This window comes from Pristiophorus japonicus, chromosome 13 (genome assembly GCF_044704955.1).
Source record: "Pristiophorus japonicus isolate sPriJap1 chromosome 13, sPriJap1.hap1, whole genome shotgun sequence".
Classification (NCBI taxonomy): domain Eukaryota; kingdom Metazoa; phylum Chordata; class Chondrichthyes; family Pristiophoridae; genus Pristiophorus; species Pristiophorus japonicus.
In genome coordinates, this window is record NC_091989.1 from 59,329,916 (window position 1) to 59,345,527 (window position 15,612).

The 15,612-nt window shown below is 44.9% G+C and overlaps 2 protein-coding genes across 5 annotated transcripts in view; one reads left to right on the forward strand and one right to left on the reverse strand.

Annotated features, from left to right (window-relative positions):
* cwf19l1 (CWF19 like cell cycle control factor 1) overlaps window positions 1–9,365 on the reverse strand; it is a 44,464-nt gene extending 35,099 nt beyond the window's left edge. Inside the window, exons 1-3 of one of the 4 annotated variants that reach the window (XM_070897531.1) lie at window positions 9,142–9,176; window positions 7,523–7,622; window positions 6,284–6,368 (exon numbers count right to left, since the gene is read on the reverse strand). In XM_070897531.1, the coding sequence (XP_070753632.1) occupies window positions 6,284–6,368; window positions 7,523–7,605 (168 nt within the window). In that variant the 5' untranslated portion in view covers window positions 7,606–7,622; window positions 9,142–9,176. The other 3 variants (XM_070897530.1, XM_070897532.1, XM_070897533.1) reach the window with 3 other exon arrangements.
* The window catches only part of LOC139278592 (troponin I, slow skeletal muscle-like), a 41,655-nt gene continuing 35,335 nt past the window's right edge, over window positions 9,293–15,612 (forward strand). Inside the window, exons 1-2 of the mRNA XM_070897537.1 lie at window positions 9,293–9,377; window positions 10,326–10,497. Of these exons, the coding sequence (XP_070753638.1) occupies window positions 10,359–10,497 (139 nt within the window). The 5' untranslated portion in view covers window positions 9,293–9,377; window positions 10,326–10,358. The remainder of the gene's footprint in view (window positions 9,378–10,325; window positions 10,498–15,612) is intronic.

Genomic DNA, 15,612 nt, shown 5'->3' on the forward strand with positions numbered 1-15,612 from the left:
TTATACAATAAATTCAAAATTGTAATTTCACCTCTAGGTTCAGACAGCAATGGTTTCAGTTTCATATCAACTGATCCTCTCAATACTGCTGCTTTACATTCAACTATTCCTATCTATATATCCCTCTATCTTACCAAATGTAAAAAACCCTACAAGTACTATTAGAGTAGCAGTCCCATAATCGGTGACAATGCTGCACCTGAAGCTACAGACAATATATAAAGAAGATTAAAGTGGCTTACAAAAATACAAGATAGGAATTAAATCTCAAAGTTCTGGATAATTATACAGTCCACTATTACAAGTCTTGGGAGTAGTTTATAACCATGACTTGTCTCTCTGCAGAGGTTAGGATCAACATTCTAAAACAAAATCTCATTATTTGAGAGGTAATGAAGGAGATTCAGTCATCTTAACAATGAGCCCAGTTGATAAAGTTTGTATACAGCTCAGCTTCAAATGCAAGGTATTCAACATGCATAATTATGTTGCCTATGAATTGAGGCATAAACTGTATTTTCATTCTGTAGAGCAATCTTTCTTTTTCTTACGTATTTTAAAGTTTGTTTTTATATTGAGTCATGAATCCAGAACTCAAGTCATACTTTCCAAGTCAGCAAATGGCAGTCCTGAGAATTTGAATTTTTCTGGGGAGGAAGGAACTCAAGATTCGACTAAAACATATTATACATTTCTATAACATGTTGTAAGATAACAAATATGTTCCACTGTTATTAAAAATTTAAGCTGACAACACAAGGCCTAAAAATGGAATTGTACTCTAGTTAAATCTATTGACAATTACATGGTAACATGTTCATAGAATGTAACAGAATCACCAGTCTTTACAAATTATAGTTTCAACCAATGCAAATCCCAATTACACACAAATTGAAAACAAAACTATGATCTAAAGCAAACTAAAATTCAAGTTTTAAAAAAATGGCTGACTTGTGGGAGGAGATAGAGGAGTAAATATGTGGGCAAATTGCTGTGAAGTCCAAAAACCATAGGGTAGTAATAGTAGGGGATTTTAACTACCCAAATGTGCATGAATGTCCTTGTGCATGAAACTCTTTTAGAGCATGAATCCCAAAAAGTTAGTTTGCAGGTGCAGCAGGTAATCAGGAAGGCGAATGGAATGTTGGCCTTCATTGCGAGAGGGATGGAGTACAAAAGCAGGGAGGTCCTGCTGCAACTGTACAGGGTATTGGTGAGGCCACACCTGGGACCACAATATACATAGATGACCTGGAAGAGAGGACAGAGTGTAGTGTAACAAAATTTGCAGATGACACAAAGATTCGTGGGAAAGCGGGTTGTGTAGAGGACACAGAAAGGCTGCAAAGAGATTTAGATAGGTTAAGCGAATGGGCTAAGGTTTGGCAGATGGAATACAATGTCGGAAAGTGTGAGGTCATCCACCTTGGGAAAAAAAACAGTAAAAAGGGAATATTATTTGAATGGGGAGAAATTACAACATGCTGCGGTGCAGAAGGACCTGGGGGTCCTTGTGCATGAATCCCAAAAAGTTAGTTTGCAGGTGCAGCAGGTAATCAGGAAGGCAAATGGAATGTTGGCCTTCATTGCGAGAGGGATGGAGTACAAAAGAAGAGAGGCCCTGCTGCAACTGTACAGGGTATTGTTGAGGTCACACCTGGAGTACTGCGTGCAGTTTTGGTCACCTTACTTAAGGCAGGATATACTAGCTTTGGAGGGGGTACAGAGACGATTCACTTGGCTGATTCCGGAGATGAGGGGGTTACCTTATGATGATAGATTGAGTAGACTGGGTCTTTACTCGTTGGAGTTCAGAAGGATGAGGGGTGATCTTATAGAAACATTTAAAATAATGAAAGGGATAGACAAGATAGAGGCAGAGAGGTTGTTTCCACTGGTCGGGGACACTAGAACTAGGGGGCACAGCCTCAAAATATGGGGGAGCCAATTTAAAACCGAGTTAAGAAGGAATTTCTTCTCCCAGAGGGTTGTGAATCTGTGGAATTCTCTGCCCAGGGAAGCAGTTGAGGCTAGCTCATTGAATGTATTCAAATCACAGATAGATAGATTTTTAACCAATCAGGGAATTAAGGGTTATGGGGAGCGGGCGGGTAAGTGGAGCTGAGTCCACGGCCAGATCAACCATGATCTTTTTGAATGGCGGAGCAGGCTCGAGGGGCTAGATGGCCTACTCCTGTTCCTAATTCTTATGTTCTTATGTTCAAATATTGATTGGGACAAATTTAGTGTGGGTATAGAGGGTGCGGAATTCTTGAAATGCATTCAAGAGAACTTTTTTAGTCAGTATGTAGCAATCCCGAGAGGGGGCGGTCTTGGATTTAGTTTTGGGGAATGAAGCTGGGTAGGTTGAAGGGGTATTAGTGGGAGAACACTTGGGTACCAGTGACCTTAATTCAGTCCGATTCAAGCTGGTTATGGATAAGGACAAGAATAGGCCTGGAATAAAAGTTCCGAATTGAGGAAAAGCTAATTTTGCTAAGTTAAGGAGTGATTTGGCCATAGTGGACTGGAAACAGCTACTTGTGGGTAGATCTGTGTCGGAACAGTGGGAGGCATCTGAGGAGAAGATCCGGAAGGCTCAGGTCAAACATGTGGCCTTAGAGAAAAAGGCTGGGAAAAGTAATTCTAGAGCCCCCTGGATGTCGAGGGACTTACAGGGGAGGATTAAGGAAAAAAAGGGATGCTTATGTCATATATCAACAGCCAAATACTATAGAATCTTTAGAGGAATATAGAAAGTTAAGAGGCAAAATTAAAAAGGATATTAGGAATGCTAAGAGAGAGCACAGTAAAATTAAGGAAATCCCCAAGATATTCTATAAATATATTAAGAGTAAGAGGGTAACTAAAGAAACGGTATGGCCTATTAGAGACCACGAGGGTAATCTTTGTGTGGAGGCAGATGTTCGGAGGGTTCTTAACGAATACTTTGCATCTGTTTTCACAAAGGAAAGGGCAATGCAGATACTGCTATCGAGGAGGAGTGTGATATTCTGGATGAAATAAATAGAGAGAGAGGGGAAGTATTAAGGGGTTTAGCAGCTTTGAAAGTAGATAAGTTCCCAGGCCCAGATGAAATGCATCCCAGGTTGTTGAACGAAGTAAAAGAGGAAATAGCAGAGGCCTTAACCATCATTTTCCAGTCCTCTTTGGATCTGGGCATGGTGCAGGAGGATTGGAGGACTGCTAATCTAGTATCCTTGTTTAAGAAGGGAGAAAGGTATAGGCCGAGTAATTACAGGCCTGTCAGCCTAACCTCAGTGGTACGAAAATTATTGGGAAAAATCCTAAAAAAGACAGTATAAATCTGCATTTGGAAAGGCAAGGATTAATTAGGGACAGTCAGCACGGATGTGCTAGGGGAAGATCGTGTCTGGCGAACCTGACTGAATCTTTTGAGGAGGTAACCAAGAGGGTCGATGAGGGTAGTGCGTACGATGTAGTATATATGGACTTTAGCAAAGTTTTTGATAAGGTCCCACATGGTAGACTGGTCATGAAGGTTAAATACCATGGGATACAGGGTAAAGTGTCAAGTTGGATCCAAAATTGGCTTGGAGGTAGGAAGCAAAGGGTAATGATTGATGGATGTTTTTGTGACTGGAAGGATGTTTTCAGTGGGGTTCCGCAGGGCTCAGTACTGGGACCCTTGCTTTTTGTGGTATATATCAGCGATTTAGATTTGAATATAGGGAGTATGATTAAGAAGTTTACAGGCGACACTAAAATTGATTGTGTGGTTGATAATGAAGAGGAAAGTCATGGGCTGCAGGCTATCAATCTACTGGTCAGGTGGGCAGAGCAGTGGCAAATGGAATTTACTTCAGAGAGGTGTGAGGTGATGCACTTTGGGAGGGCTAATAAGGGTAGACACATTTATGCGGTAGGCCACTTAATAGTGTAGATGAACAAAGGGACCTTGGAGTGTTGTCCACAGATCCCTGAAAGTAGCAGGCCAGGTGGATAAGGTGGTTAAGAAGGCATGCGGAACGCTTACTTTATTGGCCGAGGCGTAGAATATAAGAGCAGGGAGATCATGCTTAAACTGTATAATACTTTGGTTAGGCCATAGCTGGAGTATTGCGTGCAGTTCTGGTTATAGGAAGGACGTGATTGCACTAGAGAGGGTGCAGAGGAGATTTACTCGGATGCTGTTTGGAATGGAGAATCTTAGTTATGAGGACAGATTGGATAGGCTGGGTTTGTTCTCATTGGAACAGAGGAGGTTGAGAGGAGAACTCATTGACGTGTACAAAATATTGAGGGGCCTGGACACAGTGAATAGTAAGGATCTATTTCCATTGGTGGAGGGGTCTATTACGAGGGGGCATAGTTTTAAGGTGGTTGGTGGAAGGTTTAGAGCGGATTTGGGCGGGGAGGGGGGCTTTTTTACGGAGAGGGTTGCGGGGATCTGGAACTCACTGCCTGGAAGGGTGGTGGATGCAGAAACCCTCACCACTTTTAAGAGATGGTTGGGTGGATACTTAGGCCCCAAGTTTCCACACGATAAAAAACGGGCGCCCCTCCGAGCTGGGCGCCCGTTTTTCGTGCCGGAAAAAAAAACGCGCGATTCTGGAGCGCCCTGCAGCTCCATGTCTGCTTGGCGCGGCGCCCGGGGGGGGCGGAGCCTACCACTCACGCCGATTTTGTAAGTGGGAGGGGGCGGGTACCATTTAAATTAGTTTTTTTCCTGCCGGCAACCCTGCGCGTGCGCGTTGGAGCGTTCGCGCACGCGTAGTGTGAAGGAAACATTGGCACTCGGCCATTTTTGTCGTTCTTTGTCGCTGTTTAATTTTTGAACATTTTTTAATAAAAGCACATTGCCATCAGCACATCAGCACTGAGGCTTCTTGCAGCAGTGAGAAGGCTGCAGGAAGCCTCAGAAAGTTGAGGCAGTCGTTTCCCGACAGCCTCCCCCCCTGCCGTCGGGGAATGGCTGCTGAACTTGTGAGGCTTCCTGCAGCCTTCTCACTATCTTCCTCCCCCCCCCGCTGCGTTCGGTCGGTCGGTTGGGCCCGCACTCCCTCCCTCCTCCCTCCTCCCCCCCACCCCCACCCGCCATCGGGAACGGCTTCCTCCTCCCCCCCCTGCGGGAACGAATGGCTGCCTCCTCCGGGGCCCCCCCCCCTCCCGCGGGAACGGCTGCCTCAACTTGTGAGGCTTCCTGCAGCATTCTCCCTGGCTGAAGCACTCTCACACAGGTAGGAAGATGGTTTATTTAATCTTTTCTTTGCTTATAAATTTTTATTCAGGTTGGATTTATTTGTATAATATTTGTATAAGTATAAATAAGGATTTATTATAGAATTTAATGACTTCCCTTCTCCCCCCCCGCACCTCGTTCTGGACGCCTAATTTGTAACCTGCGTCTGATTTTTTAATGTGTGGACAAGGTTTTTTCAGTTCTACAAAAATCTTCACTTGCTCCATTCTAAGTTAGTTTGGAGTACGTTTTCACTGTGGAAACTTTGAAATCAGGCGTCAGTGGCCGGACACGCCCCCTTTTGAAGAAAAAATTCTGTTCCAAAGTGAAACTGTTCTAACTGACTAGAACTGCAGAAAAAAAAATGTGGAAAATTGCGATTTCTAAGATAGTCCGTTCTCCACCAGTTGCTTCTAAAAATCAGGCGCAAATCATGTGGAAACTTGGGCCCATAAAGTGCAGTAACCTGCAGGGCTACGGACCTAGAGCTGGTAATTGGGATTAGACTGGATGACCTTTTGTTGGACGGAGCAGATATAATGGTAAGTACTGCAGGGAATAGAATACAGCCAGGGTGATATCCTGGACTAGTTTCGATCGCCTGGATGGGTCGGAGAGGAATTTTTCCAAATTTTTTCTCCTTAAATGGGTTTTTATATGATTTTTGCCTCCCCCAAGAGATTGCATGGCTCCGGTTGGGGTGGAGTGTAGAATGTTTTAGTATAAGGGGTGTCGCAGTTGTGGTGAGGCAGACTGATTGGGCTGGGTGCTCTTTGCCTTTCCGCCATTGTTCATAGATTTATATGTAACCTTTAAGGCTGCTGCCCAAGGGCCATGTGGCTCTTTGTCGGCCGGCGTGGACACAATAGGCCGAAATGGCCTCCTTCTGCACTGTAAATTTCTATGTTTCTATTGAGTTTTGCATAGAATTATAGTATCATGCACAATATACAGGTAAACAGTTTTATAATATAATTAAACATTTCAATAATCATTTTTAAAAGTAGAGTTTACAATTAAGTCACTTGACAAACCATTTATAAACAAAAATGTTCTCACATCAAAATCTCCACTTTTCTTTTGAATTGACCGTACTCTGTTAAACAATGCAGTCAGTTTCCCTTCAACATCTCCACAAGCCAATCTGAAAAGTAAAAGAAATGCACACCATTATTTTTCTTGAAACAATAGTGCGACTACAACACAAAATAATTGCATACGATTAAACAGGCAACATTTCAGTCAATTGCATTCAAGATATTAAAGTAGGGCCTGAAGTGAGCCTCTTTTATTTCCCCCAAGAGGAAGAACACTGAAATTGTTAGGATGAATAAACAGACTTATAAAAGGCCATTTACCTCAATAAGCATAATTTTTTTTGATAGATCTGAACCACATCTTCCCATTAAAATTTAAAACACCCTTTTTAAACAAATAGTATTGTTGACTCATCTATGCACAATTCTTGTTCCATTTAAACTCCAAAATGTACTACTCTACATTTTCCTCCTCTTTGTATGGTCAATGTTAAAATCAAAGCTCATCATATTATACTCTAACTTTTTCAGAATGTCAAAATCTGAAGCCCCCTCACCTCTGCCTCCTACAATGACAGGCTTTCAAGACCATAGTTTGGCATCACCCATTTACTAGATTTTGATTCATCTCATCTGACCACCTATTTTTTCCTCTCTCGCTCATGTTTTAAATCATGGACCAGGCACCTGACTCAAGTTTCTCACAAAAATTACTAAGTCATGAAACTTATGGTCATACAATTGCAGATTTGCCCTGGGATCAGGAAACTAAAGATCAGATTGATGCAACACTTATTAATTAATTCAAATACAGTTTAAGTTGTTAAAATTTATATTAAATTTGACCAATCTAAAACAGTCAAAAATACTTAGTTGGTATCATACAAATTCAGCATCCTCAAAACACTTTGCTGCAACGTTAAGCAGTATTTCTGACCGTTTAAAATGCTGGGTTAAAGGCAACCTGGGAGCAAACATTTTGTTCAGATGCTGTGGGCATTCCTTGTATCAAAATATCTCATGGCATTTCCCTTTATGAATCTGCCGAAGCAGAACTCCATGTCATCACATCAGGGGGACTCCCTAGGTGGATCTGAGAGGTACTTTTGAAGCACAAGAGTGACTGAGACACCAATAACATTATGTGGGCACCTCCCTTTGACAACTTTACATCCCCTGTCCAGATTAAAGCTGTTTGTCGGTGAGCTTCTTACAGGTGACTTCAGCACAGTGGGAAGAAAATGATGCTCGTTTCCCTTGCCTTGTGGAGTCGCCAATTCTGGTTGAACAGATTCCTGGAGATCCCGCCTCCAACCGCCAATTCAAAAAATCTTTTGATCCCATCTCTAAAAGTTGTAGAACTAATAAATGAAAGTATTAAAAAAACATTTCTCCCAGATTCCTCGCAGCAGTTGTCTGAGAATTTCATCTTTAATTCCCAGTCTCCAGGACAATCCTGGAGAGTTGGCAACCCCCATCTGCTTGTTACAGAACCCACTTCCACGCTTCACCAATGCCACTCGTACCAGAGTGCTCTGGTAAGGCATGGGGGTGGTGAAAAACCCAATACAAAAGCACAATATTGCAGATGTTAGAAATCTGAAATACAATCAGAAAATACTGTAAATACTCCATCTGTGGAGAAACAGTTCAGGGCGATGACCCTTCTTTCATCAGAACTGGAAAATGTTAGAGAAGTAGCAGATTTTAAGCAGGTGCAGGTATAGGGAGGTGAATATAAAAAGGAGCAGGAGTAGGCCATTTGGCCCCTCGAGCCTGCTCCGCCATTCAATAAGATCATGGCTGATCTGATCATGGGCTCAGCTTCACTTCCCTGCCCACTCTCCATAATTACTCCCTTATCGCTCAAAAATCTGTCTATCTCCACTTTAAATATATTCAATGACCCAACCTCCACAGCTCTCTGGGGTAGAGAATTCCACAGATTTACAAGCCTCAGAGAACAAATTCTTCATCTCAGTTTTAAATGGGCAGCCCCTTATTCTGAAACTCTGCCCCCCTAAGTTCTAGATTTCCCCAAGAGTGCAAACATCCTCTCTGCAGCTACCTTGTCGAGCCCACTCATTATCTAATGTTTCAATAAGATCACCTCTCATTCTTCTAAACTCCACTGTTTGGGCCCAACCTATTCAACCTTTCTTATGTCAACCCCTTCATCGCAGGCATCAACCTAGTGAACCTTCGCTGAACTGCCTCCAATCCCTCCTTAAATATGGAGACCAAAACTGTACACAGTACTCTGGGTATGGTCTCAATGCCCTGTACAATTGTAGCAGGACTTCCCTACTTTTATACTCTATCCCCGTTACAATAAAGGCCAAATTCCATTTGCCTTCCTGATTACTTGCTGTAGCTGCATACTCACTTTTTGTGTTTCATGTACAAGGGGGGGAAAGAACAAAAAAGGAAGGTCTGTGATAGGGTGGGAGGCAGGAGAGATTAAATGACAAGAGGGTGGCGGTGTGAGGCAAAAGGGGATGGTAAATGGACAAGAAACAAAATATGGATCTGGAAGAGGTGTAAAATCCAACCTTTAATCTTTCCCATTAACTGGAGGGCGCTATATAAATATAAGTTGTTGTTGTTGTTGCCCGGGACACAGGGCGCAGCCCAGGCCCTGCCCCAGGCCGTCAGCATCTGCAAGCTTTGTTGCCAAACGCGGGGACACGCCGCACAAGCTCCAGCCCGGCGGACGGGCGGCTTAGAGAGAGCGGAGCGGCTCCGCTACAACAATAAGCAGCAGGCCGGCCGCCAAACATTTTGGGGGCCGGGCGTATGTCAATCCGACACCGGGATGCCGCGGGCCAGGCAGGGCCTGGCGCCGCGGCCGAGTGTTTGAAAGCACCGCCCTACACAAACCCTCTCTCTTGCCGGAGGACCGAGTACTCTGAAGCCTGGGCCGTCTCCTCCGCGCGCGCGCGCGCTCCGTCAACTCACATCTTGAGCGGCCGCGCGGCCATGGCGTCACCCCGGGCTCCCGCGGGCGGCGCGTGGCACCGATTTAAACAGTAACCGCCCTAACCGCCACGCGCGGCATTCTGGGCAATATCCGGGCGGGGGGGCCTCTCCCCATTCCCGTGCTCACACACTCACAGGTAATTTTTAATTAAAATGGCTAGAACGGTTTTTTAAAAAAAAGAATTACTTCAATCACTGGAATTTTTCCACATTAACCCTATTTACAGGATTTTAATTTTTTTAACTTGATTTATCATGTAAGAAATCGAGGCCGGAGTGGTTTGTGGGGAAGCACGACGCCGCCGCGAGTTTATTCACACGGATAGCTCGATCGCTTCGTGTGAGTGAAGCGGGCGGCAGGTCTCCGCAGCATCCAAGCATCTCCCGCGCGGGTTGGCCAACGGGAGAGGCGCCGAGAGTCAGTTTGGGGGGGGCCTGACCTCACCTCTGACCCCTGACCCCGTCAGTCACCCGCGTCCTGCAGGTTGCTCTTGTTGACTGCAGTGTGGGCAGGTACAGCAGAAGCGGCGAGGTTGGGGCGAAGGAGCGGCAAGAGTTCGTCGAGGGGTGTGATCGGGGCCCAGGAGAGGCAAGAGTCCGGAGCCCAGAAGAGGCGAGGGGCCAGGAGCAGCACGGGCCAGTCCACACTGAGATATGTGTGTGCACTAGGTCCGTACAGCAGAGCTGGTCTCCAGTCGTCTTGGTTACGCCTTGCCACTGGACCAAGACCTAGTTCTGTCAAGCCTGTGTGGTGGCTGGGGTGTAACGGCCACTACACCTTTAAAAAATCCACGCACGGGCATCTTCCACCCTTCAGGATGTAGTTCGGGACCTGGAATATCATTGAAACACTTGTGCACTTATCCCTTTTTGGTGTGGAAGCAAGTTATCCTCGTTTTGAGGGACTGCCTATGATGCTCTTGTTGAGGGGACAACCAGATGCTTTTTTTATATCGCCAGAATGGTCAATTAGTTTCATTTCACTGTTTCTGCGGTTTTAACTCAAAAATCAAAAAATATTTTTTTTGTGGGTGGTCTTATTAACAAAATGGATTGATTTTATTTCATGTTCTTTTGTTCCACAGAGGCTCAAATAACATCAGCACTGCGCTTTCAAAATGACTTTCAACAACAACTTGTATTTATATAGCACCTTTAACTTAGTAAAACGACCCAAGGCACTTCACAGGAGTGATTATCGGACAAAATTTAACACTGAGCCATATCTGAAGCTATTGGGACAGTTTGGTCCAAGAGGTAGGTTTTTAAGGAGTGCCATAAAGGAGGCGAAGGAGCCGTGGTGGAGGTGCGGCGAGTGTTTTTGTGGCGGAGGAGCGGTGAGGGATCGTGGTGGAGGTGCGGCGAGTGTTTTTGTGGCGGAGGAGCGGTGAGGGATCATGGCGGAGGTGCGGCGAGTGTTTTTGTGGCGGAGGAGCAGTGAGGGATCGTGGTGGAGGTGCGGCAAATGTTTGTGGTGGAGGAGCGACGAGGGATCATGGAGAAAATGCGGTGAATGAGGATACAGGGCCCAGAAGAACCGAGGGCCCAGGGAGCAGCACAAGCCTGCCCACACTGCGATGTGTCCGTGCAGCAGAGCAGGCCTCCAGTCGTCCTGGTTAACCCTTGCCACTGGATAAAGGCCTAGCTCTGTCAATCCTGTGTGGTGGCTGATGTGCGATGGTCACCACATGTTAAAAAAATCCACGCACAGGCATCTTCCACACCCTCAATTGGAGTTCAGGACTGGAACATCGGGTGCTTCATTGAAACATCTGTGAACTCATGTGGAAGCAAGTCATCCTCGTTCGAAAGACTGCCTATGATGATGTGATGATGATGCAAGTTGCTGGGAGTAAGAGGAGGCCACTCAGTCCCTCCAGCCTGTCCCACCATTCAGTCAGATCATGGCTCACCAGCTACCATTCACCCACCTTTGCTCCATATCCCACGATATCCTGACCAAGCAAAAAGCTTTGAATCTCAGTCTTGATTGGCCTGGGCAATATTTAGCCCGACCTCAACATAACAAAAATAAACATTATCTGGTCATTATCACATTGCTGTTTGTGGGAGCTTGCTTGTGTGCAAATTTCCTACCACGTTTTCTGCATTACAACAGTGACTGCATTTCAAAAAGTACTTCATTGGTTGTAAGGCGTTTTGAGACATCCGGTGGATGTAAAAGGCGCTATATAACTCCAAGTCTTTTTGAAAGCCCCAATTGTTTCAGCATCCACACCATTTTTTTTGGGGGGGTGGAGAAGCACGAGTTCCAGATTTCTACTACCCTCTCAGGTTGTGGTTACTCTGTCAGTTTAGGAGTTTCAGCTTGAACTACACACACTGAATTACATAAGAACATAAGAAATAGGAGCAGGAGTAGGCCATTTGACCCCTCGAGCCTGCTCCACCATTCAATAAGATCATGGCTGATCTGATCTTCGCCTCAACTTCACTTTCAAGCCCGCTTCCCATAACTCTTGACTCCCTTATCGTTCAAAAATCTGTCTATCTCAACCATAAATATATTCAATGACCCAGCCTCTATAGCTCTCTGGGGTAGAGAATTCCAAAGATTCACGATGCTCTGAGAGAAGAAATTCCTCCTCATTTTCATTTTAAATGGGTAACCCCTTATTCTGAAGTTATGCTCTCTAGTTCTAGATTCCCCCACGAAGGGAAACATCCTCTCTGCATCGACCCTGTCAAGCCCCCTCAGAATCTTATATGTTTCAATAAGATCACCTCTCATTCTTCTAAACTCCAATGTGTATAGGCCCAATCTGCTCAACCTTTCTTTATAAGTCAACCCCTTCATCTCAGGAATCAACCTCATGAACCTTCTCTGAACTGCCACCAATGCAAGTATATCCCTCCTTAAATAAGGAGACCAAAACTGTACGCAGTACTCCAGTTGTGATCTCACCAATGCCCTGTAGAGTTGTAGCAGGACTTTTATACTCCATCCTTGCAATAAAGGCCAACATTCCATTTGCCTTCCTAATTACTTGCTGTACCTATCAGTGTAAATTGGGATTCAGGGCCCAGCTGGCTTCAAGTGTAAAATGAATTCTTGGTGGGTTGGGCATCTTGCACTGTTTTGGTTTGACACCACTTGAAAGTTCTCCAGGGGTTCTCTTAAGTCCCCTGGGAAGTTTCTGAACCTATCTTAACATTAATTTAAATGTTAAAGAGCATTGATTCTCCCCTCCCTGTTTTTCAAGTACAGGTTGAACCTCCCTTATCCAGAACCCTCAGGACCTGGCCTGTTCTGGATAAAGGATTTTTCCGGACTAGGGGTGGTCACATTAAATTGGATGGTAAAGGTACTGAGCAAGAGGATGTCGGGGCTGGCGGGCGGTGGATCGCTGGGTCAGGCCAGCGATTGCGCAAGTCGGCAGCGAGGAAGGACTTCAATTTGTTCATGTCGGAGTTCTGCACATGCGCCACCTGGTGGCTGGGAATGGTTCTGGACGAGGGGTGGTCCCGGATAAGGGAGTTCTGGATAAGGGAGGTTCAACCTGTATTTACATTTCTGTTGAAAGGTCAAAGACCTGAAGCATTAACTCTGTTTCTCCCTCCACAGATGCTGCCTGACATGCTGAGTGTTTCCTGCATTTTCTGTTTATATTTTAGATTGCCAATATCTGCAGTATTTTGCTTTTGTTTACATTTTCTAGCCATTGGGAGATGTGGCATAGATAGACAGAACACTTTCCAAAATGTTGCAGTTAAAGTTCCAACTCAGCAGGAGCCAAACATTGTAAGCAAGGTTCTGCTTTTTTGGAATCCAAACTGCAGCAATGGGTCTGAGACCAGTTTCAGCCAGGCAGTACACTGTTTACATTGTATAAGTGAAACTTCAATTCTCTGTGTATCTGTGCAGATACTATGCAGAGCCCTTCTCCCAAAAATTACATTTTAAATGTTGAGAATGGGGGCAGGAATGACTGCACAGTCAAATATTTAAATTAATTGCAGGCAGATTTTAATCACGATCAGGAGTTCAAGGTGCCTCCTAGTTTGGCACCACACTGAAATTACACAACATGTGGGGTCCAACCAAAGCAATGCGAAAACTGCCCCATCGAAAGAATCTCACTGTATGTCTCTGCAGAATTGTGTTGCAATATGACTGAATTTGCACTGCAACTTTACCTTCAGTACAAACGAAGACTAGCAGAAGCTTGTTGAATGCACGATGGTTTTCAGTTAGTTATTAATGTGTCATTGGAATTCACCTAAACTTGTTAAACTGATGAAGTCTGATTGAATCTTTTTATAGATTGTGTATGCAGTCCTAAGTGACTGAATCACATGATTTACACAGCCAACAGAAAATGATGATGAGTACAATTACATATCTACTGTCAGAATAATGAATATGATTTTTTTCAAAAATACCTAAAAATTGGTATTATACCCATAGTAAACCTCACAGCAACTGATGTTGCATGACATTCCGTAACCAGGGACACTTCAATGAAAGCAATAAAGAACACTCCTATACAAAAACAACAAACCCAGCCACTTACTACAAGGAATATACTTGTACCAAGCCTCTCAACAGGAATAAAGTTAAGGATTTGTTTAACTCTCATCCTTCAGTTATCTAAAGCATAGAGAACAATTCTTTTAGTTAATCAATTAGGATAATTAATCCTTAAACAGAAACACTTAAACCCTTAAATCAGAATTGTGCCATTTTTAAAGGGACACAATGAATTCCAAATTCTAATAAAAACTTTTAAAATTATAATTTGAATTATGAACTCCAGTCGCTGTGGTACCCACCAATCAAGTAAAGCCTCAAGCCTATTAGCAGACACCTAGCCCCAGAAGAGAGGCAGGCAGGCGGAGCAAAAGCTCCCATCGACTGCACTCCGCCTGGACCTGCTAATGACCACCTTGGCCAGGCCCAGGAGCAGACTGAAGAGGAGGTCCTCGAACCTGCCTTCTCTCCTCTGCACCAGGTGACCAAAGATTAGGAGCATGCGACTGAAATACAGCCAAAAACAGGATCAGCACCCCTCAAATAATGGAAGAAGGGCTGCAATCTCTCACATTCTGCATAAATATGAAACACTGACTCATCCAGATCGCAAAAGTTACAGGCAGCCTGGGAGAAGCAAAGAGAAGGGCGGCGGCAGCAGTTTGGGAGGCTAGCATCGCGAGAGCAGCGTGGGAGGATAAAGGGCGGCGGCAGCAGCTTGGAGCAGTGGCAGTTGGGAGGAGGCCAGCTACAGCAGGGACAGAAAGTAAACAAAGAAGCAAAAAAATCGAAGTGTGACGTCACAGCCAAGCGAATAAGTGATTGGTGGATTGGTGAGTATTTTATCTTTTACTTTTCTTATGGTAGGAAACATTTGGCATTGATGTAATTAAGTAAGTAAGAACTAAAAATAAATATATATGATCCTTATTATCTAAGGAGAACCAGTTCATTAAATCAGCTGTTTGCTGAGTAGTTTTTGGATATGTTTTGCTAAGGTTTAGAGTTTAGTTCTACTTTATAGTTGCAGGTATAACTAGAGGGATGACAGTGCAGCTCAGTCATGTGGATTGCACATCCTGAGGCATGTGGAAAATGCGAATGCTTCGCGCAGCCGTGACTGGAGCTTGAGCAGCGGCTGGAGTCACCACGGTACATCCGCGTGACTGAGAGCAACGTGAATAGCACGTTTCTAGGGGTGGTCACCCCACAGTGTGCAGGCAGATAGGGTTTGGGTGACCCTGGACAGAAGAGGAGGACTAGGCAGGTAGTGCAGGAATCCCCTGAGTCCATCTTGCTCTCTAACCGGTACTCTGTTCTGAGTGCCGGTGGGAGCAATGGTGGCTCTGGGGAGTGCAGCCAGAGCCAAGTCCACGGCACCACAGGTGGCTCAGCTGCACAGGGGAGAGGAAAAAGAATGGAAGAGCTATAGTGGTAGGGAATTCCATAGCCAGGGGAGCAGACGGGCGTTTCTGCGGCCGCAGATGTGACTCCAGGATGGTATGTTGCCTCCATGGTGCCAGGGTCAAGGATGTCACTGAGCAGTTGCAGGGCATTCTGGAGGGGGAGGGCGAACAACCAGAGGTTGTGGTCCACATCGGTACCAATGACATAGGTAGGAAGAGGGATGAGGTCCTGCAGGCAGAGTTTAGAGAGCTAGGAGAGCAATTAAAAATCAGGACCTCAAAGGTAGTAATCTCCGGATTATTCCCAGTGCCACGAGCTAGTGAGTACAGAAATAGGAAGGTAGAGCAGATGAATACGTGGCTGGAGAGATGGTGCAGGCTGGAGGGCTTTAGATTTCTGAAACATTGGGACCGCATCTGGGGGAAGGTGAGACCTCTACAAGCCTCAACGGAGCAAGGACCAATAGCCTCGCT